Source organism: Mirounga angustirostris, unplaced genomic scaffold, assembly GCF_029215605.1.
Source record: "Mirounga angustirostris isolate CCGP_5_RB_7025 unplaced genomic scaffold, mMirAng1.0.hap1 SCAF_6, whole genome shotgun sequence".
NCBI lineage: Eukaryota > Metazoa > Chordata > Mammalia > Carnivora > Phocidae > Mirounga > Mirounga angustirostris.
In genome coordinates, this window is record NW_026991714.1 from 129,350,510 (window position 1) to 129,373,795 (window position 23,286).

The window sequence follows — 23,286 nt, forward strand, 5'->3', positions numbered from 1 at the left end:
GGATGCCAAGACCATTCAGGGAGACCATTCTCAACACCACTGGCAAGACTGGATATCCACATGCAAGAGAATGAAGCTGGATCCTTACCTTACCCCACATATAAAAATTAACTCAAAATGGACCAAAGATCTAAACATAAGGGCTAAAACTATAAAACTCTTAGAAGAAAACGCAGGAGAAAATCTTTGTTATATTGGTTTTGATAATGATTTCTTGCAACAGCAAAATCACAGCCAACGAGAAAAAATAGATGGATTGGACTTCATAAAAATTAAAAACTTTTCTGCATCGGGGCGCCTGAGTGGCTCAGTCGTTAAGCGTCTGCCTTCGGCTCAGGTCATGATCCCAGGGTCCTGGGATCGAGCCCCGCATCGGGCTCCCTGCTCTACGGGAAGCCTGCTTCTCCCTCTCCCATTCCCCCTGCTTGTGTTCCCTCTCTCGCTGTGTCTCTCCCTGTCAAATAAATAAATAAAATCTTTAAAAAAAAAAAAATTTTCTGCATCAAAAGACACTATCAAGAATGAAAAGGTAACCCACAGAATGATAAACAATATCTGCAAGTTATACATTTGATAAGAGATTAATATCCAAAATATTTAAAGAGCTCCTATAATTCAACAAACCAAACAATCCAATTAAGAAATGGACAAAGGACTAAGATAGACATTTCTCCAAATAAGATATACCACACAAATGGCTACTAAGCATATGAAGGTGCTCAACATCACCAGCCACGAGGGAAATGTAAATCAAAAGCACAATGAGATACAACCTCACACCGATTAAAATGACTATTATCAAAACAACAACAAAAATCTGAAAATAACAAGTGTTGTCAAGGATGTGGACAAATTGGAACCCTCATGCACTGCTAGTGGAAATGTAAAATGGTACAGCCACGATGGAAAACAGTTCAGGTTTTCTAAAAAAGTTAAACATATAATTACTATATGATTCACCAGTTCCATTCCAGGGTATATACCCAGAAGAAATGAAAACAAAGACTCAAACAGATACTTGAATACCAATGTTCCCAGCAGCATTATTCAAAATAGCCAAAAGGTGGAAGCAACCCAAATATCCACAGATGGATGACATATACAAAATGTCATATGTACATATAACAGAATATTATTCAGCCTTAGTAAGGAATAAAATTCTGATACATGCTAGAACATGGACGAAACTTCAAACATTATACTAAGAGATATAAGCCAGAACCAAAAGGACAAATATTATGATTCCACTCATATGAAATATCTAGAATAGGTAAATTCACAGAAAAAAGTAAATTAGAAGTTATAGGGGCTGAGGTGAAGAGGTGATGGGAAGTTATTGCTGAATGGGTACAGTTTCTGTTTGGGATGATGAAAAAGTTGTGGAAATGGATAGTGGTGAGGGTTGCACAACATTGTCGATGTACTTAATGCCACTAATTATACATTTAAAATAAATAAAACAGTAAATTTTATGTATATTTACCACAATTTTAAAAAGGGAGGGGAAAAGATACTCTACCTGGTTTGAGAGGTCTTCGGTGACAGCATAATAATAATATACAATATATAATACTTCTTACTTTAGATTGTGTTTTCTCCTTTAAATGCTGTTAATGCCAGTAAGTTTCGTGAACATATACAATAGCTGACAGAAACATGATCCGAGTGCCCTGGACTTTCGTCCAAGTAAATACACCATGCAAAAAAGCATTCATTTAAATCTCGAGTTGACTCAATTCCAAAAACAGTAAAACAAGACCATCCAATGCATCTACTATGCATGACAGGATAAGATGACAGATCAAAGGTCCCGAGATACTCCTGCTAGTAGCAAGATAATCCTCTGATTTAGCAAGAACTAGTTTCTCTTAATTTCTTCCCTGGTACTATTTTAATAACTTTATTCTGTCTTCTCTCTCCACTTTAAGTTTATTAATGCAAAATGCTTAGGTTTGAGATAACTGGATTTCATCCCTGGTGGCTAGTGATATGGCCTGGAAGGAGAGGAGGGCAGAAAAATTCAAAAGGGGAGTCTAACATATATTTTCAATTCCTCCCAAGATTTAAAAAAAAAAGTACAACTTTATAATCCTAACAACATCTGGAATAGAGTATTTACACAGTACTCTTGAGGCTTTATTCCCCTATGATTACGTCTAAAAAATAAACAAAAGAAAAACTGTGTTAAACTTTCTGTATTCTAAGGATAAGGATTATATTCAAATGCAAGACAAAGATGCATTTGCCCTAGAGAGGATTTCAATTTTTGAAAAAAACAAACAAAAAAACAACAAAGGATAATTTTGCTTATTTATGAGCTTTTTCTCTTGATTTCTCATTGAGAGGTTAACAAATAATTTCTGATCCTGTAACAGCTAGGAGAAGCGTAAGAAATGGAACTGACTGGTCTGCATTCCAGCTATGATTCTTCAGTCAGTTGATAGCTATGTACAAGTTTTTTTACCTCTTGACTTGGTGAACTATTTGTAAAATGGAGGTAGTAATCTCCACCTCAGTGGGCTACTGTGAGGATTAAATGGTACACTGTACATAAAATACATTTTCTAGCACATATAGTACATGCTTAATAAATGTTCTTTTCCTCCTGACAATTTCTCAGAAAAATGAGAAGGACTGGACACTGACCATGACACCCACTGGTATTACTTGGTAACAGAAATAAGGAACTGATTGTTGGACTTACCAAAATGGCTCAGAACCTTAAAGGTGTTAAAGCCAGAAAAAAATTGGAATGTGTCTCTTTCTGGATCTTTGAGCTCAAGAGGGGGCAATAAAAAGAAAGAAAAAGGCAGGCATGATTGAAAAAAGAAAAGTCAAGGTGATTTAAATGAACCAAGTCATAGGGGCACCTGGCTGGCTCAGTCGTTAGAGCATGTGATCTCAGGATTGTGAGTCTGAGCCCCACATTGGGTGTGGAGCTTACAAAACAAAACAATAAATGAACCAATTTAGAAATAATACATTTTCGGGTGCCTGGGTGGCTCAGTTGGTTAAGCGACTGCCTTCGGCTCAGGTCATGATCCTGGAGTCCCGGGATCGAGTCCCGCATCGGGCTCCCTGCTCGGCCGGGGGGTCTGCTTCTCCCTCTGACCCTCTTCCCTCTTGTGCTGTCTCTCATTCTCTCTCTCAAATAAATAAATAGAATCTTTAAAAAAAAAAAAAAGAAAGAAAGAAAGAAATAATACATTTTCATAATCCTAAACCAAGAGTCACTCTATATCTGTGAAGGGCATTAAGTAAATATTAACAAACCCTCTCCCCACCCTACTCTCCCTTGGGGTAAAGACTTCTGAAAATTTAACAATTATACATATATAATTTTGATGTTAATTCCATGGAACTTACTGCATGTTTAAGTCTTTCATGCAACCGCAAAGGTCAACTACTTTTCACTTAAAAGAGTTCTTTATGGTTTCAAAAAAATAGTTCCCCTTGCACTTATTAGAAGCTTATCAGTGATACCATTGTCATAAAGAAAAAATTTTAAATTTATATAAGGACCATTTCTCAGAAATCCATTCCGTCACCATGATCCTGTTGAGAAATAACCCTTCACTAAAAACAGTAATTTCTATGGAAACATAATCTGATGCCAAATACCTTGACATTAAAAATCTATTCAGAAAAGAAGTTCAACTTTCTATTAAGTTCATGATCATCTGCAATACTTAAAAAAGAAAATTCAAAAACAAAAGAGTGATGAAAGATTCCACTGCCATCTGTCCAGCATTCCAGATTTTTCTACAATATACAGGAACATAAATGAGTTTAAGGTTGACATTTTTTTCCTTATTCCTTGGATTTTCCCTTAACAACTCCAGTCCAGTATATCACTACTTGGTATCACCAGTTACAGCAAGAGAACTACTTTCATTGCATTCATCATTTTATATACATTATTTCATTTAAACCTTATACCAGTAGTTTATTGCCCACCCCACCACCCCCTGACATACACACCCTTTTTTTTATTATTATTAAATGAAGAAACTGAGACTCAGAGAGGTTAAGCAACATGCTGGTAGCCAAGAGCTAGTACCAGGTAGAGCTGGGATCCAAACCAAGGTCAATCACACTCAGAGGGTTCTGCTTTTTCTACAGCCTCACAGCCTCTAAGGTAAAGATAAAAATAAGACTGGGCCTAAAAAACTCAGAGTGTATGGGACTTAACCTTCAAAACAGAAATAGATTATTCTGGCTTTTTTCCTCTTAACTCACGTTTTACATCCAGATTACTCTTAGCAGCTATTGGCTAACATTTGCTTGTTAAAGAAACCACATTTTGAAGATTAGCAGTCTGTCAGATCCTGAACTACAATCATGAGGAGGTAATTTAAGTACTTTATATCACTCACTGAATCAGAAAAGAATTTCTCATTTGAAACCTCAGCAACAAATTTCTTGATATATTATTATAAAACTAACAATACGGAGAGCAATGGAAACCACAGGTCTGTTTACGCCTATTTGCCACTTGAAGAATGAACAAGACTAAACCACCTAAAACATCAATTCTCCCTTTGTTTTTCATTTTCACTCTACTGTCCACTGTAACAATAAATTCAGCAATATAACATTTTTAGCAGTCCTCTATACAAACAAAACCGAAGAAACAAAATTAACAAATAGTACAGATTATTCCCTTCGTTTTTCAGAGAGGAAGTAGCTGGGTTAAAAACAACTTTCTTGCTCTTTCACAAGTCCAAAGACCTAATCTTAGGTGGACTTTCAAGATTTTTTTGGATTGATTTGTCCTGGGAAATACACTTATCAGTCTGATCCGTCTGCCCATGTAAGCAGAAAAAGGCTAAAGAGTGCTCTCAAGAATAAAGACCCACAAATTCAAAATTTGTTGTTTAGAAAGCACCTACATTCGGGCAACTTAATAAAACAGAAAACCAGAGCACCCAACAGGTCTAATTAAGGATAAAGAAGCCTCAGGAGAAGGGAAAAGAAAAACACGTATCTGCAGAGGAAGACAAAAATGCAAAGGACTCTGATATATATCATGTGCATGTTTTTTTTCACATGCGTTTTTTTACATACAACAGTCCACTGCTGGTCAGTGGCTCAGTATTACCTAGAATCTAAACACTGACTTTCATGCATATAACTCATCTATACTTGGTAGACAAACTGGTTAAAGCATAATTAATGTATATACTCCCATTAGAGAAATAAAACATTAATCTACAGCATTACAGAGATAAGGGGCTAAATACCAAAACTGACATTAATTTTATAGGCAGATTTGAGGATTAAAACTGATTTAGGTCCAAGACAATCAGGAAAAATTAGTTTATTTCAACAGGCAAGTTCTTTATTTTGGAATTTTAAGAATTTTATATAAAAACGTCAATCTTACACAGAAATCCTGCAAATAAACTAATAAAAACATAAAAAATACATAGCTCGCTTTAATTATAGGGATAGCTAATGATAAAGAGGATCTTCTCTGAAAAACTGTTAGAGGTATGCGGCTGGCATTCAGATGAGATGAAGATAATGAGGTTCCCATCAGAATGGATTATGTTACTGAACACTGTGACGCACTTCATTCAGAGGAATGAATGTACCAAGCTGTAAGCAAAATCATAAAATTCTTTATAAAAGTAATACAAGTCATGCCAGGGGCGCCTGGGTGGCTCAGTTGGTTAAGCGACTGCCTTCGGCTCAGGTCATGATCCTGGAGTCCCTGGATCAAGTCCCGCATCGGGCTCCCTGCTCAGCGAGGAGCCTGCTTCTCTCTCTAACCCTCCCCCCGTCATGTGCTCTCTCGCTCTCTCTCTCATTCTCGCTCTCTCAAATAAATAAATAAATCTTTAAAAAAAAAAAAATACAAGTCATGCCAGTAATTTCTCTTTTAACAAGCAAACAAACAAAAAACCCCAACAATCCCTCAACTTAACTTCATTCTACCAAAGATCTATATAGTTTAGTTTTGGAAAATTACAAGTTTAGAACTGTTATAAATACAGCCTAATATTCTTAGGGTCCATGTATGTATTCTTGCCTTAATTATCCTCTTCCTTATTTATTAGTGACAAATCAAAGTTTTAAATTATTTACCACTAAAGTCTATCAATCCCAACATTTGACATGAAGAACAGCTTTTTTTAAACATCAGATTTGAAACAAATGTTATCAAAATGAATTATAAAAAAAAGATGAATAAACAAAACTAAACCATGACACCCTTCCCACCAAAGAAGGTCTGCTACAGCCATTTTCTAGAAAACCAAAGACAGAATTAAATCCCATCCCCCACACTTTCCATGAAAAAGTCATATACATTTCCCACATTTGAAAACAAGGGGGAAAAAAAAACTTTACCTAGGTAGCTATTTTCTCAGAACAAATTTAGGCAAAGTTTACAGTGTGATAAGGCAGGCCCTAAGCCAATAACCACCTTCTCTCAACAAATGTACAACTCCAAAACATGACTACCACTTGAAATGTGATGTCCTATCCAGACACTTCAGAAGCATCAATCCTAGCTTCGCTATCAATTTCACTATATTTGATGAAAACTAGTAATCCATCTATGATGTAAATGGTAACTCCGTATCACTCAAAATATTGTTTGCCAGATTAGCCAATTCACAGATTATGCTAGATATGCAGTTTTATAGCACATCTAATAATTTCACTTCAGATAAAATCAACATTTATTGGGTTATTCCTTCCCTCAATAAAAAAATCAAATGCTGATTAAATGTTTCCTCTCCATTGAAAACAGTAGTATACAAAGAAGTTTAAACAACTACTACTTATTAAGCACCTAACATTTAACAAGCTAATTCTGAAAAAAATTAAGAAACCAATTCTCTGTATCCTCCAAATTCTGAAGTCAATATATACAGGGAGGAAAAAAATGAAAGAAAGTACACAGTGCCACATTTCATTCTGCACAGAAATTTGGCATTTTCCATAAACACTTGAAGCAAGAAAGGTCAACAACATAATGTTAATGATGCTAAGAGTTAGAACACAGAAGGAAAACAAACTTAAAAATTATAATCAGAGGGCACCTGGGTGGCTCAGTTGGTTAAGCAACTGCCTTCAGCTCAGGTCATGATCCTGGAATCCCTGGATCGAGTCCCGCATCGGGCTCTCTGCTCAGCAGGGAGCCTGCTTCTCCCTCTGACCCTCCCCACTCTCATGTGCTCTCTCTCTCTCTCTCATTCTCTCTGTCTCAAATAAATAAAGAAATAAATCTTTAAAAAAAATTATAATCAGAAATAAAAGTGGTTACTGCTACTGCCTATATTAAAAAATATAAAGCAAATAAAGATAATGGTGCCTGGTGTATTTCGATAGTACTTTATTATATTAATTTTGTAAGAAGTTACTTTTTTTTGGTTGCAATTATCTTAAAAGCAGGTTGTAACTTCATACTTACATATATAATTACTTTAAAATCACCTTTAAATTTAAATCCCCCTTATTCTCATGCATTCACTGAAACCAAAAGCTGGCTCTTAGCAGGGGGGAAAAATGAAGAAAACTGATAAACCGCTTGCTAGACTGGTAAGGGGAAAAAAAGACACAAATTACCAATTTCAGGAATGAAAAAGAGAACAGTACTACAGATCCTACAGACATCAAAAGAATAATAAAAATATCATGAAAATTATGCCAATAAATTTAAAACTCAGTGAAATGGACACAAATTATCAAAACTGACACAAGAAGAAACAGAAACTCTGACTAGCCCTATATTTAACAGTTGAATGCATAATTTAAAACCTTTCCACAAAAATAACTCCTGGCCCAGATAGCTTCACTAGTTAATTCTATCAAATACTTAAGGAAAAAATAATACCAATTCTACCCAAACTTTCAGAAAGTTCTCAACTCATTGTATGAGGTCAGCATTACCCTAAAACCGAAATTCAACAGACATTATAAAACAACTACAAATCTGATGAACATAATGCAAAAATCCTCAACAAAATATTGGCAAGTCAAATTTGTCAATATATACAAAGAATACTAACCAAGTGGGATTTACTCTAGGAATGCAAAGTTGGTTTAACATTCCGAAATCAATGTAATTCATCCTTTTAACAAACTAAAAAAGAAAAACCATATGGATCATCTCAATACAGGCAGGAAAACATTTGATGAAATCTAGCACTCCTTCATGTTAAAAAGAAAACTCCCAGAAAACTAAGAATAAAAGAGAACTTTCCAACCTGATAAAAAGCATTTATAAAAAACCTACAACTAACATCATACTCAACAGTGAAAAACTGAACATTCTCTAAGATCAAGAACACCGTACCTCTGAAACAAATAATACAATATATGTTTAGAAAAAAAAAAAAAAAAAGAAGAAGATAGCAGGAGGGAAAGAATGAAGGGGGGAAATCAGAGGGGGAGAAGAACCATGAGAGACAATGAACTCTGAAAAACAAACTGAGGGTTCTAGAGGGGAGGGGGATGGGAGGATGGGTTAGCCTGGTGATGGGTATTAAAGAGGGCACGCTCTGCATGGAGCACTGGGTGTTATACACAAACAATGACTCTTGGAACACTACATCAAAAACTAATGATGTAATGTATGGTGATTAACATAACAATAAAAAATTTTTTAAAAAACACAGCAAAGAGGTCCATTCTCAACACCTCTATTCAACAAAGTACTAAGGTTTTACTGTAATAAGGCAAAAAGAAAAAGTTTTTTCTAACAAGATATAAAGATAAACAGATTGGAAAAAAAAGAATACAGAGATTGGAAAGAAAAAAGTGATTTGCAGATGATCTGATCATATACGTACAAAATTCTAATAAGTCTACAAAAGAGCTAGTAGAATGAGTAAGTGAATTTAGGAAGTCACAGGATTCAAGAATATATAAAAATGAGCTATTTCTAAATGTTAGCGTTAAATAGAAAATGAAATTTCAAACAGCATTTACAACTACATAAAAAAATAGGAAATACTTAACAGATAAATGTAACAAAATATATGTAAAACTTTTACACCAAAAATGACAAAACACTGCTAAGAAATTCTAAAGAAGATTAGGTAAATGGTCCAATGTATCATATTCTGGGACTGGAAGATTCAGTGTAGTTAAGACGTCAATTCTCTACAAATTGATCTAGAAATCAAGGCAATCCTAATAAAAATCCCAGCAGGCATTTTTGAAAATTTGATAAGCTAATTTTAAAATTTATATAGAAATGTAAAGGATACAGAATATTAAAACAATTACAAAAAAGAAAGGACTTACACTACCTGACTTAAAGACTAACAAAAAACCTACAATAATCAATCAAGACCATGTGATATTTACTTCAATGAAACAGAATGTCAACATACAGACCAACACATATTGATCAATATATTCACAAGACATATATCTGACAAAGGACCAGTACTCAGAATACATAAAGTTAACTTCTACAACTCAACAATAAAAAGACAACCCAATAAACATGGGCATTTGAACAGGCACATCACAAAAGAAATATAAATAGCCAATAACCACATAAAGATCTTCAACATCACTAGTTATGAGGGAAATACAAGATAAAATCACAATAACACTACACATTTACTAAAATGGCTAAAATTCAAAGGATTGATAATATCAAGCATAGGTGAGGACTGGATCAAGTAGAATTTTTATGTTTGATGGGTGGGACTTTAAAATGGTATCACTACTTTGAAAAACCATTTGTCTATTTCCTATAAGGTAAACATATAATCTGGCAATTGTACTCCTATTTACCTAAGAGAAATAAAAATATACATCCACAGAAAGACTTGTAGTATGTAGAACCAATGTTCATAGCAGTTTTACTCATAATAGCCCCAAAGGGAAACAACTCAAACATCCATCAACAGATAAACAGATAAACAAATTGTGATATATAGGTATCCCCCACTTTCTGAAAGTTCAAGTCATGCCACTTAACTTTGAATGAAAGACCTACATTAGTACTTGTTTTTGCTAACTGAAATAAATCTGAAGAGGATTTTTGCTTTTATGAAAAAAGTTGAAAAGCAAAAATGGCATTCAGCATTTGTTTTGCAAGCAGCCCTTATAAAGGTGGTATGCATCACAAGCAGCAAGAGTGGCTCTGCCACACTCCTTCCCTGGGACTTACACTCAACATGTCAGCATCAAGCCACCATAGCTCTGAATTATGTCTGTAACCAACTGTGCTTTACCTCAACTTATTTTGTGTATCCATTAGCAAGATGTGTTTTAAGGTATCAGAAAAGCCTAAGAAAAGTTATCTTGGGGGGGTCTAGAAATCCTCAAAAATGTTTCCATATAAATTAATGGTAACTATTTCTTTGCTTTATGACATTTCAGCTTACAAACAGTTTCATAGGAACGCTCTACTTTCAGATAGCAGGAAAAACCTGTACCCATACAATGGACTACTACTTGACTCCCCCCTCCAAAAAGAATATAGTTTAAAGAAAAACATGATAATTGTATAATGCTTACTGGTTAACATCACTAGTAATAAGACTTACCAACATTATGTACCCCTGGTATTATACTGTGAGAAGGGTACACCATCTCTGTAGTGTTCTTCACAAATATGCATAATACTTCAATTATGTGAAAAAACATCAGGCAGACCCAAACTGTGGAAGATTCTAAAAAAATATCTAACCAGCACTCTTCAAAAGTGTCAAAGCAATGAAAGACAGGACTGTCACAGAAGACACTAAGGAAATATGACAACTAAATGCAATGTGGGATCCTAGATTGGAATAAAGAACAAGAACCTCAGTGGGAAAATTTGTAAAAACTGAGTAACGTCTGTAGTTCAGTTAGTAGTACTACACTAAGGTTAATTTCTTAGCTCTAAAATTGTACTGTGGTCAACTGTAGTCAAGTAAGAGGTCACCACTGGAAGAGAATAGAGGCCAACTATTATTTTTGCAGCTCTTCCACAGGTCTAAAATTATTTCAAACTTTTTATAGTTTAAAAATGTGAGGGGTAATAAAAAAATGAACTATTTACTGACAGACACAACATCAATAAATCACAAAAACATTATGCTGAGCAAAAGAGGCCAGACACAAGAGTACATACTGCATGATTCTATTTATATGAAATTCTGAAAAGGACAAAATTAATCTATAGTGACAAAAAGCCCTGAGGCAAAGAGCGGGAGGGCGAACTGACTTCAAAGAGGCAATGAGGGCACTTTTTGGAGTGATGGAAATATTCTTTATCTTAAGTGGTAGTTAAACACGTGTATACATTTTGTTGAACTAAATTTATATACTTAAAATGCATGTTTTATTATATGTAACTTACTCCTCAATAAAGTTTATTAAAATTTAAAAAATAAGTTCATATTTAAAAGTATTTCACTTGAATATTGCATATTTTATACTGGGTAAACTCAAATACAGTGACTGATTCTTTTTTTTATATAGTTTTTAATTAATTTTTAAGTTTTTAATCACCTGATGCTCATCACAACAAGTACAATCCTTAGTCCCCCCCCCTCTATTTTACATTCCTTCACCCACCTCCCCTCTGGTAACCAGCAGTTTGTTCTCTATAGTTGAGTCTGTTTCTTGGTTTCTCTCTCTTTTCCCCTTTGCTCGTTTGTTTCTTAAATTCCACATATGAGTGAAATAATATGGCATTTGTCTTTTTCTGACTGACTTATTTCACTTAGCATTATACTCTCAAGCTCCATCCTTCCATTGCAAATGCCAAGATTTCATTCTTTTTATGACTGAATAATATTCCATTGTGTGTATGTGTGTGTGTGTGTGTGTGTTTATCACATCTTCTTTGGGTAAATACCCAGTAGTGCAATTCCTGGATCATAGGGTAGTTCTATTTTTATTTTTTTAATTTTTTAATTTTTATTTTTTATTTTTTTAAGATTTTATTTATTTGCGAGAGAGAGAATGAGAGACAGAGAGCATGAGAGGGAGGAGGGTCAGAGGGAGAAGCAGACTCCCTGCTGAGCAGGGAGCCCGATGCAGGACTCGATCCAGGGACTCCAGGATCATGACCTGAGCCAAAGGCAGTCGCTTAACCAACTGAGCCACCCAGGCGCCCAGGGTAGTTCTATTTTTAATTTTTTGAGGAAGCTCCATACTGTTTTCTACACTATCTGTACCAGTTTGCATTGCCACCAACAGTGCACAAGGGATCCTTTTTCTCCACATCCTCACCAACACCTGTTGCGTCTGTGTTTTTGATTTTAGCCATTCTGACAGGTGTGAGGTGATACCTCATTGTAATTTCGATTTGCATTTCCCTGATGATGAGTGATGTTGAGCATCTTTTCATGTGTCTGTTGGCCATCTTTTGTCTTCTTGGGAGAAATGGCTGTTCTTCTCCCCCATTTTTAATAAGATTATTGAGTTTTAGAAGTTCTTTATATATTTTGGATACTAACCCTTTCTTGGATGTCATTTGCAAAAACCTTCTCCTGTTCAGTAGGTTGTCTTTTAGTTTTGTTGACTGTTTTCTTCGCTGTGCATAAGCTTTTTATTTTGATGTAGTTTCCATAGTTTATTTGCTTTTGTTTCCCTTGCCTCAGGGGACCTATCTAGAAAAAAGTTGCTATGGCCGATGTAAGAGAAACCCCTGCCTCTACTCTCTTCTAAGATTTTTATGGTTTCAGGTCTCACATTAAAGTCTTCATTTTTCTTACAGTTTTTAATTAAGTTTTTATCTTAATAAAGTATAGTGATTAACTCTTAAACTGATTTATTAAAACTTATGTACCCAAACTGTTCATTCTATATTTACTGAGCACCTGCTACATGACAGGCTTTAGGAAACACATAGGATATAAAAGTGAAAAAGAAAGCCCTTGCCCTTGAAGAACTCACAGGCCAGTGGGGAAACAGGCAAGCAAACAAAAGCTGCAAATGATATATAAACTGCTCTTAGGAAATGATGTACCAAGGTGTCAGGACTGCAGAGAAGACAATGTCTCAGACAAGGCTTCAGAACAAATATAGACCCTTTCCAAGAACTTATCCCGTGAGGCTATTACACTTATTCCAGGGATGTTTATTCCAAATACTCAAAGCTTTCAAAAAAATCTTCTTTTAATCTTGTCTCTATACTTTATGGCACATTTTTCTGACGAAAAGTCCTTAGCACTTCATGGGTGTGGTTTTTTTTGTTTTTTAAATAATAAAAGTTATTCTCAGATAAATTTAATGAATACTATTCTGGAAAACAGGAGAAGAGTACAAGCCAATAAACTTGTTTTCCTATGTGCTTTATGAAGTGAAGGTAGTACCATAAGAAGACTAGCAATGTTTTTCATCCAACACTGAGTTGTTGAAATAATGTACAGTTTCTCAAGGGGGACTCCTTTATTATTTTTTTATTTATTTATTTTTAAAGATTTTATTTATTTGACAGAGAGAGCAAGACAGCACAAGCAGGGAGAGCAGCAGAGGGAGAGGGAGAAGCAGGCTCTCTGCCGAGCAGGGAGCCCAATGTGGGACTTGATCCCATAACCCTGGGATCATGACCTGAGCCAAAGGCAGACGCTTAACCATCTGAGCCACCCAGGTGCCCCAAGGGGGACTCCTTTAAAGGGCATTACCCGTTTGAGTGCTTAAGTCCTGGTTTGTTTGTTTAAGGGAGGGAGCCTAGTACTTTGAAATTATACCTCACTATAAATTGTCATTGTTCAAAATGATAATTTAAACTTACCATAATACATATATACATGTGTGTGTATACTCACATACACATTTAAATGTATACTTAGGTTTGAATCTCAGTTCAGCTATATCATAGCTAAACACCCTTGGACAAAGTCCTAGCATCATCTGTAAAATGAAGACAACAGTAATATCTGCCTCATAGAGTTTTTGTAAATATTAAATAAGTGATGTGAATGAGATAATCCATGTATTAAATGAGATAATCTATTATTAGAACAGGGCTTACTTAGCACATAATAAGCACTTAATAAGTGTTAATAATTAACTATTATATTTATATATAAGCAAAGTATATTAGTATCTTTACTAAGAATAAGCATTAAAATATGAAGTGGGATTAAAAAAACAAAAAAGCAAAAAGAAGAAATCATAAGGTATCTTTAAAGTTTAGAGACTTTTTTCAGTGACTTTTTCATTAAACAAGAGAATTCATTTTTTCATTATTCTGTGGGAACATGTAGTTATCGCAATGCTCAGTAACAAAATGTGCCTGAACAGTACAGGTTTTCAATAAACACTAACAACTATTTCAATACAATGAGATTGTCTTAATAACCAAGGGAAAAAAAATCTGTCACTTTTTGTTCCCATTAACTTCTACTGCTGCTTTAGATAGTATCTCTTTCAGCTGAATTATCTTACCATTCCTTTCCCTGGAGAGGTAAAATTCTAGAAAGGAGAGAGACTGTAGGATTTTCTCCCAATTTGGAAGATCTACCCTGAGAAAGTACAGTACTTCCAACTTGCTTTCTGAGAAGCGGTCCTAAAAGTGTCTGTGTCCAATCAGAAAAATATGTAAGGATAAAAATGCAGCAAAAACAACTTTAAGGCAATAGAAAATGAAATAAACAACAAAGAGTATGGAGGGAAGAAAGGGAAATTCAAACCAAGTCAGTGTATATTTTTAATATATAACTTGTTTGGTATATAGCATAGCTACATCTATGTGGCAACTACCTATAAACTGCATATGTTCATTTTTGCATTATTATATTACAATACATATTTACATATATTTATAATACATTTATGTGTTATAATGAATATTATTATATTAGCCTAAATTGAACATCAAATTGAGATCTAATTTGAGATGGAACTCAGTTTTCTAATACTGTTATAAGACGCTTCTGAAGAAAGTGAATTTATACATTTTAAGATTTTTGTGTAAAGACAGTATTTTTTAGAGAAAATTTCTGAAAGATTCTTTTTCAAGTGTCATGGCAATGCACACATGCATGCATATACATATATACACATGTACTCAACTCAGTCCTTCATCTCTACTACTTAAATGACATTTTCACATCAAAATCAAATGAATTTTTAATAAAAACTTCATAAGTTCTGAAGAGATCTTGCAACTATTAACTAATCCACTGATTATTTCAAATATATCTCAGAGATAGGAAGGGAAAAACAGTACAGCGCTGTGTTTAAAGTCTATTTGATAATGAGCAAACAGCTCTAATTTTTTAAAAGTCTTTACATAGTGCATTTGCAATCGTTTCAAAGGAAATAAACACATTTTCCATTTGTCTTAAGAATAACATTAAAATTTTTAACTGTTAAGTTTTCCTTGGGTAGAACAAGAGATACAAAATTCCATCATTGAAGAATAGTTTTACAAAGTAAAAGCCAAAAGTGCCCTGATATACAAATTAATGTATAATTTCACCATACTATTTCTTACCAAGGACTCTAAAATAATTTAGCACTTGTTCTACATATCTATACCATGTAAATTTCAAGGATATCTGGTAATTTCAATATTCATAAATATCAATGGAAGGAGCTTTGATAACAAGAGCTTCTAGTAGCTAAATATATGATTAAATCAAGTGTTTACTGAATTGCCTCCTGTAGACCCACTCTGTTATATATAAAGCAGTTTTTAAGCAATCAAAAAGTGCTACTCACCAGCAAGTGTATAATCCATATCAAAACCAAAACACTTTATTTTTTCCATGGCTAAACTTCGGTTCACAAACACCCTAAAAAAAGAAGCAAAAAATGATCTCTCAATTAACACTGAAGCAAATCCGCCCCCCCAAAATTCCTAAATTTAATGTAATTATTTGGTTATCTTTCTAGATTTTTTTCATTTAAATACCAGTATTAAGATTCATAACAGGGGCACCTGGGTGGCTCAGTTGGTTAAGTGTCTGCCTTCGGCCCAGGTCATGATCTCAGGATTCTGGGATGGAGCTCCACTTCCGCATCAGGGCTCTGGCTGGCTCCCTGCTCAGTGGGGAGTCTGCCTCTCCCTCTCCCTTTGTCCCTCCCCTTGAAGCATCTGCCTTCAGCTCAGGTCATGATCCCAGGGTCCTGGGATAGGAGTCCTGCATCGGGATCCTTACTCAGTGGGAAGCCTGCTTCTCTCTCTGCCTGCTGTTCCCCCTGCTTGTGCTCGCTCACTCTTCTCTCTGACAAATAAATAAAATCTTTAAAAAAAAAAAGATTCATAACAAAATTATTCAAGTCCTTCTTATACCATAAATGAAATCAGATAAATGAAAATATACGTATTTTCTTAACTGTGTCTTAGTATTAACAATGCCATGTGCTAAAGACTTCAGAGAATCAGCTCTCTTTTTCTAAGTTTGACTCCCTAAGATAAACTTATTTTTGAGATTTTATAATACATTCACTCATTCATTTATAATTTATTTAATAAACAGAGTTCATTTAAAGCCTACAACATGCCAGATACTAAAGACATAAACATAAATATATTCGTTCAAATGCTGAGTGCTTACTATATCCCAAACAAGGTACATGATACAGCAGTGAATGAACAAGAGTACCTGCCCTTATGGAACTTCTATTTTAATTTATAATCTCTATCCTTGAGGAATTCAGCCTAGCAGGAGAGACACTTATACACAAATAATTTCAGCAATTCGATAAATGCTATAAAGTAAGACAGAGGCAAGGATACCACTTCTTTAGAGACCAGAAGAGATGTCTGAGATGAATCTTAAGCAATCAGTAGAAGTTTTTCAATTGGACAAAGCAACAAAGGCAATCCAGGCAGAATAACTAAGCAAGGACAAGGTTTATAGTGAACTATAAAATATTTACTATGGCTGGAGCAGAGGAGTTTTGTTTGGTTTTGCTTTCCTATTTGTTTTTGCAAAAGGTTTTCCAGAAGGGTAGGGGTAGGAAGAAGGGGCAATAAAAGCTATGAAGCTAAAAAGGTTAGTAGTAGTCAAAATCATGAAGACTCTGTATGCCACATTAGAGTTTGGACTTGATTGTGCAAGCAAGGACAAATTACCAGATTTTGAAGAAATGAAATAATCAGAGTCAAATTTCAGAAAGATCACTTTTGAAGACATGGGGAAAACTAAACATATAATAGCATGGCAAATCATCACCATGATGATGTTTTGGGGTAAGTTTTAATCATCTCTGAAAACAAAAATATCCTTTCAGGGCACCCAGGTGTCTCAGTCAGTTAAGTGTCCGACTCTTGATTTTGTCTCAGGTCATGATCTCAGGGTTGTGAGATCAAGTCCCATGTCAGGGTCTGCGCTGGGCATGGAGCATGCTTGGGATTCTCTCTCTCCCTCCTCCTGCTCCCTCTGCCCCTCCCCACCGCTATCTTAAAACACACACACACACACACACACACACACACACACCCTTTCCATCTCATCCCGAGCTTGACAGCCAAAATTATTGAATGGTTTATCCTCTTATTACCAAACCTTTTCTTTGCCTTCATTTTAGAAGTAACTATGAGAAATGAGAATGCTACAAATAAAATAAAGATGCGTGGGTTGGGCTCCTATTCACGATGTAGGTCAATAATCTCCAAAGAGGAATGACTATACCAGGGGATGCAGAAGACTCTACTGGGTACAAAAAGAAGGTATCATAGGGCGCCTGGGTGGCTCAGATGGTTAAGCGTCTGCCTTCGGCTCAGGTCATGATCCCAGGGTCCTGGGATCGAGTCCTGCATCGGGCTCTCTGCTCCTTGGGAGCCTGCTTCTTCTCCCTCTGCCTCTCTCTCTCTGTCTCTCATGAATAAATAAATAAAATCTTTAAAAAAAAAAAAAAAAAGAAGGTATCAGATCTTCTACTGATACTTATTTCATCATTTAAATATGCTTAATTTGTGTATGTTTTCTACTATATACAAATAAGGACAATAGTCCATGAAGGGATGAATGTTCTACATTTTAACTGATGGAATACTGGGGAGTTTGGGAACCACTAATCTAGGTAATGACTCTTCACCAACTCATATATTACTATTTCAAGTTTTAACAGAAAACTTCCTCTCATCTCAGAATGTATGCACCAATTTTAAATGCAGACCAAAAAAATCAAGTATTTGCTTAGAAATATTTTAATCAAGGACTTAAAATCAATAGGCCCTTGAATTAAGAACTATTAATCTTCTGAAAAATACGAAAATCATTACTTATCTTAGTGTGTTATGCACACTGGATTAGCTCTATAAAACCCTTAGTTCCTGAGAACTAAATCCTGAGAATTAATGCCAGTATTGGTATTTACCTCCTTATCTCTGTAATACTGTAGATTAACACTTTATTTTTCTAATGGGATTATGTACATCAATTATGCTTTACCCAGTTTATCTACTAAGTACAGATGAGTTATATATGAAAGTCAATGTTTAGAATCTAGGTAATACTGAGTCTTGTATATTAGTTTTGCCACTGACCAATGGTGGACTATATTTTATATACAAAGTACCTAAAAGGCCTATTTATAATTCTTCTTACCCCAAATTACTGTAGCAATATTCCTTTGGATTTTGGGCTTCCTCTGCAGATAGGTGTTTTTCTTTTCCCTTTTCTTGGGGCTTCTTTTCCCCTTAATTAGACCTGTTGGGCGCTTTGGTCTCCTATTTTAAGATGCCCTAATACAAGTCCTTTCTAATAGATGGGAGGGAGATAGAAGCCTAATGGATAGCCGAAAGATCCAAGGAACTACAAGATAAAAGACACCCATTCAAATCTTTTTTTAAACACCCACAAACCCAAATATATCACCATGATCTTTTTACCACTTCATCAAATTTCACCCTGCTTTTACTGATAAAAGTATCTACTTTATTATCACCTTTTCTCAGTTACATAAATCCTTTTGAAGGCACAAGAGGGGTAAGACACAAAGCAATGGTTCTAACTCTGGAAACCAAATGTTGCCACTGAAGATTAGGCTTTTCAAACACACTCTCAATTCAGGCTAGAGGCCAACTGGATCAAATCCTTGATCAGAGCCCAAACAGCTGACATGCCTAAAATATTCTATGGGAATTCAGGCAGGAACGACTGCAAAGATTCTTATGATACAACCCAGGAGGGATACATGTTGGGAGCATATGATAAAAGAAACAGCTTGGTTTCTGATAGAATGATGTGAGCTGGTTTCAGCACAGCTCAAATCACAGGGTAAAAAACAGACTTTGCTACTATCAATCAATCAGTGCTAAAGGTAGAAAGAAACTATCAACAGACCCAGCAAGATAGCTTACCAGTTTATTTCTTGGTCAGAAGAAAGATTAAGCCTGTACTCCTTTATAACATTATTTTAAGGATATGAAGATTATAATGCACCTTAGGTATATTATCCATACAAACTCTTGGAATCACATATGTTGGGAATATGAAAATCTATTGTTTTTGCCAAAATTATGACTGCTAAATATCCATCAAATCGCACTCTTTCCCCTTCGATTAACTTGTTACCTTATTCAATTAGCACATTTGTTGAAAGCCTACTACAAAGCCAGAACCACTTTGTTTCAGGGAGTAGACTGAGTGAGGAAAGACTTTTTAGATGCGTAACTTTAGGAAGTAAGATGTTGTCTTATGAAGACCTTCCACTAAATATCCTTCATCTTTTCACTTTCATTCAAAATAAGTAACCTCATCCACAGAAGAAATTCCTGAATTTAAGAAACAATCACTCCTGTCTCCCCTTCTCAATCCTATTATGAAACAAAAAGAAAAATCTCACATATGTTTTCATCTCTTCTTTCCCTATAAAACATGGAAGGAAAGGGCAATAAGGGAATTAAATCTAATTTGGGTGCGAATATCTAAAGTGTATTAAGTAAAGCTATAATGACAAAAGGGGACAGCTGGGTTATAGAGAATTGCAATAATACATACTCTTAAGATTTACAGAGATAATAAATACCCAAATGCTGAAAGTATGCACTGACTTCAGAAGACAGGCAGCCTGGGGCCAGAAATATCATGTCTCCAGGATACAGTCTTCAAGAGAAACAATCCCTTGGCCCCAAACTAATCACTATTCTTTACTGTTACAACAAAAGAGAATATTAGGCACTGTATCAGTTAAAAGACTGGCTCACTGTCCCACCATACATTTAAAACAAAAGACTGTATCTGCTTGGAGAATTCAAAAATTTCTATTGGTCCCAGGGCCTTGACTCTGGGCCAATGCCAATTTACTCGTGTCACTTTTCTAAATTATTAACCAGTGGAACACACTCTACTATAGACCTCCACTTCCGGAATGTGAATACATTTGTGAAATGAACTTTCCCAAGCTTATTTTAAATAAAGCACAAAGTCTCCACAAAGCATGACTGACCTAAGCATCCAACCTTAAAATGCAATTATCAGTCAGAAATTCCTACATACTAAGGCATATTTGCAAGATACAGATTTGAGCATTAACAAGAGAAACCATCTTTAGGAAACAACACATATAAAACCTGGCACTATAAAACCAGGCACAGATTTAGACAGAGATAAATTTAACAGCTTTTACTATCACATCCCTCCACAGTAAGGAATGAAATTTAAAGAAATTCTATCCAAGGAAATATAGATATTAACCATAAGAAATAAGACTATGTGCTTTAAGAGTAAGGATCTAGTATCTTCATACTTAAGGAACACGAACATGCAATTTACTAAATTTAGAATTTTGTCAATAGCAAACTTGTAGCAGTTTTGAGATTTAACTCATAATTCAAAGCAGCATTACCTCATCTGTCACTGGTTGCCGTTCTGCAATGCGTGAAACTGAGTCAGTAAGTTCTTGAAGTCACATAACAAAATTCTTCTTCAAGTCCCTAGTATAATTTATTTCTGTGTAAATTTAACCTAACTTCAAAAAGACTGTTTTAGTCTGAACCAAGCCCCTCAACAGCATGTATCTTCTGAGACTGTTGGAGAAAACACCTCTGTGTCTAATTTAACTTGTCATTGGATATCACTGTTGCTCCACACAAATCCATTTGGAAGAGTTTCTTTGGCGATGGTGCACTTTATCCCTAGCTCCTCCCCCTGTCTAGAGTCACAATTTCCTGGCCAAGGGCCCAACAACAGTTACTGCAACAACAAATGAGACTAAAGATACAAGTATAAAATCTTCTTGGGCATGTTTTGGTTATGGGTTTGTGTAATAATATACTCCAAGCTTGTTGCAATCAAAGAAAAGTTACAAGTGCTTTTTCAAGATCAGATCGAGAGTATAAATTTAGATTATGAACCAAACAATGTCTCTTTGTGAGTATATATGTGTGTTTACTTAAAATATGCTATATGTGGATTTCTGTTGAAAATCTAATTTAGTGGGCACCTGGGTGGCTCAGTTGGTTAAGCGACTGCCTTCGGCTCAGGTCATGATCCTGGAGTCCCAGGATCAAGTCCCGCATCGGGCTCCCTGCTCAGCAGGGGGTCTGCTTCTCCCTCTGACCCTCCCCCCTCTCATGCTCTCTCTATCTCATTCTCTCTCAAATAAATAAATAAAATATTAAAAAAAAAAAAAAGAAAATCTAATTTAGTATCTTTCTCCCCAAACTAGTTTCTATTTCTGCTTTTGGCACTCTCCTTTTACCACTCAACCCTAAAATCTACTTAATATTGTTTCCTCTCCCTCAAATCCACATCATCTCATCTGCCTTCATTTAAATTTCCAAATGTCAGGGGGCGCCAGGGTGGCTCAGTCAGCTAAGCGTCTGCCTTTGGCTCAAGTCATGCATAATCCAAGGGTCCTGGGATCCTTGGGCTCCGTGCTCAGCAAGGAGCCTGCTTCTCCCTCTGCCCCTCCCCCTGCTCATGCTTTCTCTCACTCTCTCACAAATAAATAAAATCTTTAAAAAATAAATAAAAATAAATACATTTCCAAATGTCTATGGAAACCAAATCTTCCATTCAATTCATACTGCTACCAACTTGTCCAGGTCCTTGTTAACTCATTAACTCTCCAGCAATCACCTTCCAATTGTTCTGCCTGCACACTAATAGCCAAATTGATTGTTTTGAAGTACTGCTACTCAAAGTGTGGTGTGTGGTCCACATACCAATGCTGGTCTGTGAATAGTCCTCACTAATCCATGACAAGATACATACAGAAATTGCAAGTATTTAGAAACTTTTATAGCAATTGTGAAATTTTATGTTTGTTGAATGTAATAATAAAAAATGCAGGGGTGCCTGGCTGGCTCAGTCCAAAGAGCATGCAACTCTTGATCTCGGGGTTTTGAGTTTGAGACCTATGTTGGGTGTAGAGATTACTTAAACTTAAAAAAATATACAGACTTACATGTCTTCATTTTCCTAGTAATTCATTTTTACTATACTTTATAAATGCATTGATTTGAAAAGATTGGGATGAAAACAAAGAAACAAAAAATGATCCCCCATCACTGATGGTTTGAGAAACATTGTCCTAAAGCCCAACTCTAACCATGTCACTCTCCTACTTAACCTTCAGACATTCCTCACTACCTACCCAAACTATGTAAGTTTTTATATCTTCAAGGAGTTCAAAGCTTTTCACCATCTTTCCAAAATCAGTTTTATCTCATATTGCTCCACATCATGCACCTTCTGCTCTAATAATCAAAATGAACTACTTGCTATTTCCTAAAGGTGCCCTGAAGCTTTGTTTATGCTGTTCCCCATACCTGAAAAATGTTCTCCTCAGTTATCTCTAATTTTTCAAGACACAGCAATCTCAGGTGATTTCTTCAAGAAACTATTCTGGCTGTGCCACAGAACTACTTGCAGTGACGCCTCTGGGTCTCAGATTACTTTTCTACTTAATGAAAGAGATTATAGAGTTGTGATCCATGTGAGAGATTTGAATATTCAAAATCCTTTATTTTAGCCTGTGGTATATTTTGTCACATACATAAAATATACAGGTAGTTCTCTTACTCTTTACTGGATTATAAACTTTGAGGCCAGGATTTATTGCCTTCCCAAAACCTAGCATAGGGCCTTGTAAAGAGCAGACACAATATTTAACTGAGTACTGGGTTTCTTTTGGGGGTAGTAAAAATGTTCTAAAATTAGACAGTGGTACTGGTTATACAACTCTAATATACTAAAACCACTGAATTATACACTTTAAAAGAGTGAATTGGATGGTATGTGAACTATATTTCTGTAAAGTTGTTATTTAAAAAACATAATTGCAAGGTCTCATTCCGCCTTTATGTCCCTATCCTTCAGGAAAAAGTATGCTTGGCGATGTAAAAACATATAGGTAAGAACTTTCTAATTTATGAAATGGACTCCTAAAAATTGAAGTTCAAATATCATGGAT

The 23,286-nt window shown here is 35.3% G+C and overlaps 1 protein-coding gene across 5 annotated transcripts in view; it reads right to left on the reverse strand.

Annotated features, from left to right (window-relative positions):
- NT5C2 (5'-nucleotidase, cytosolic II) overlaps nt 1-23,286 on the reverse strand; it is a 93,280-nt gene that overhangs the window by 32,939 nt on the left and 37,055 nt on the right. For 3 of the 5 annotated variants that reach the window (XM_064595229.1, XM_064595228.1, XM_064595230.1), the window contains exons 3-4: nt 16,077-16,160; nt 15,637-15,710 (exon numbers count right to left, since the gene is read on the reverse strand). In XM_064595229.1, coding sequence (XP_064451299.1) covers nt 15,637-15,710; nt 16,077-16,160 — 158 coding nt within the window. The remainder of the gene's footprint in view (nt 1-15,636; nt 15,711-16,076; nt 16,161-23,286) is intronic. The other 2 variants (XM_045878736.3, XM_045878737.3) reach the window with 1 other exon arrangement.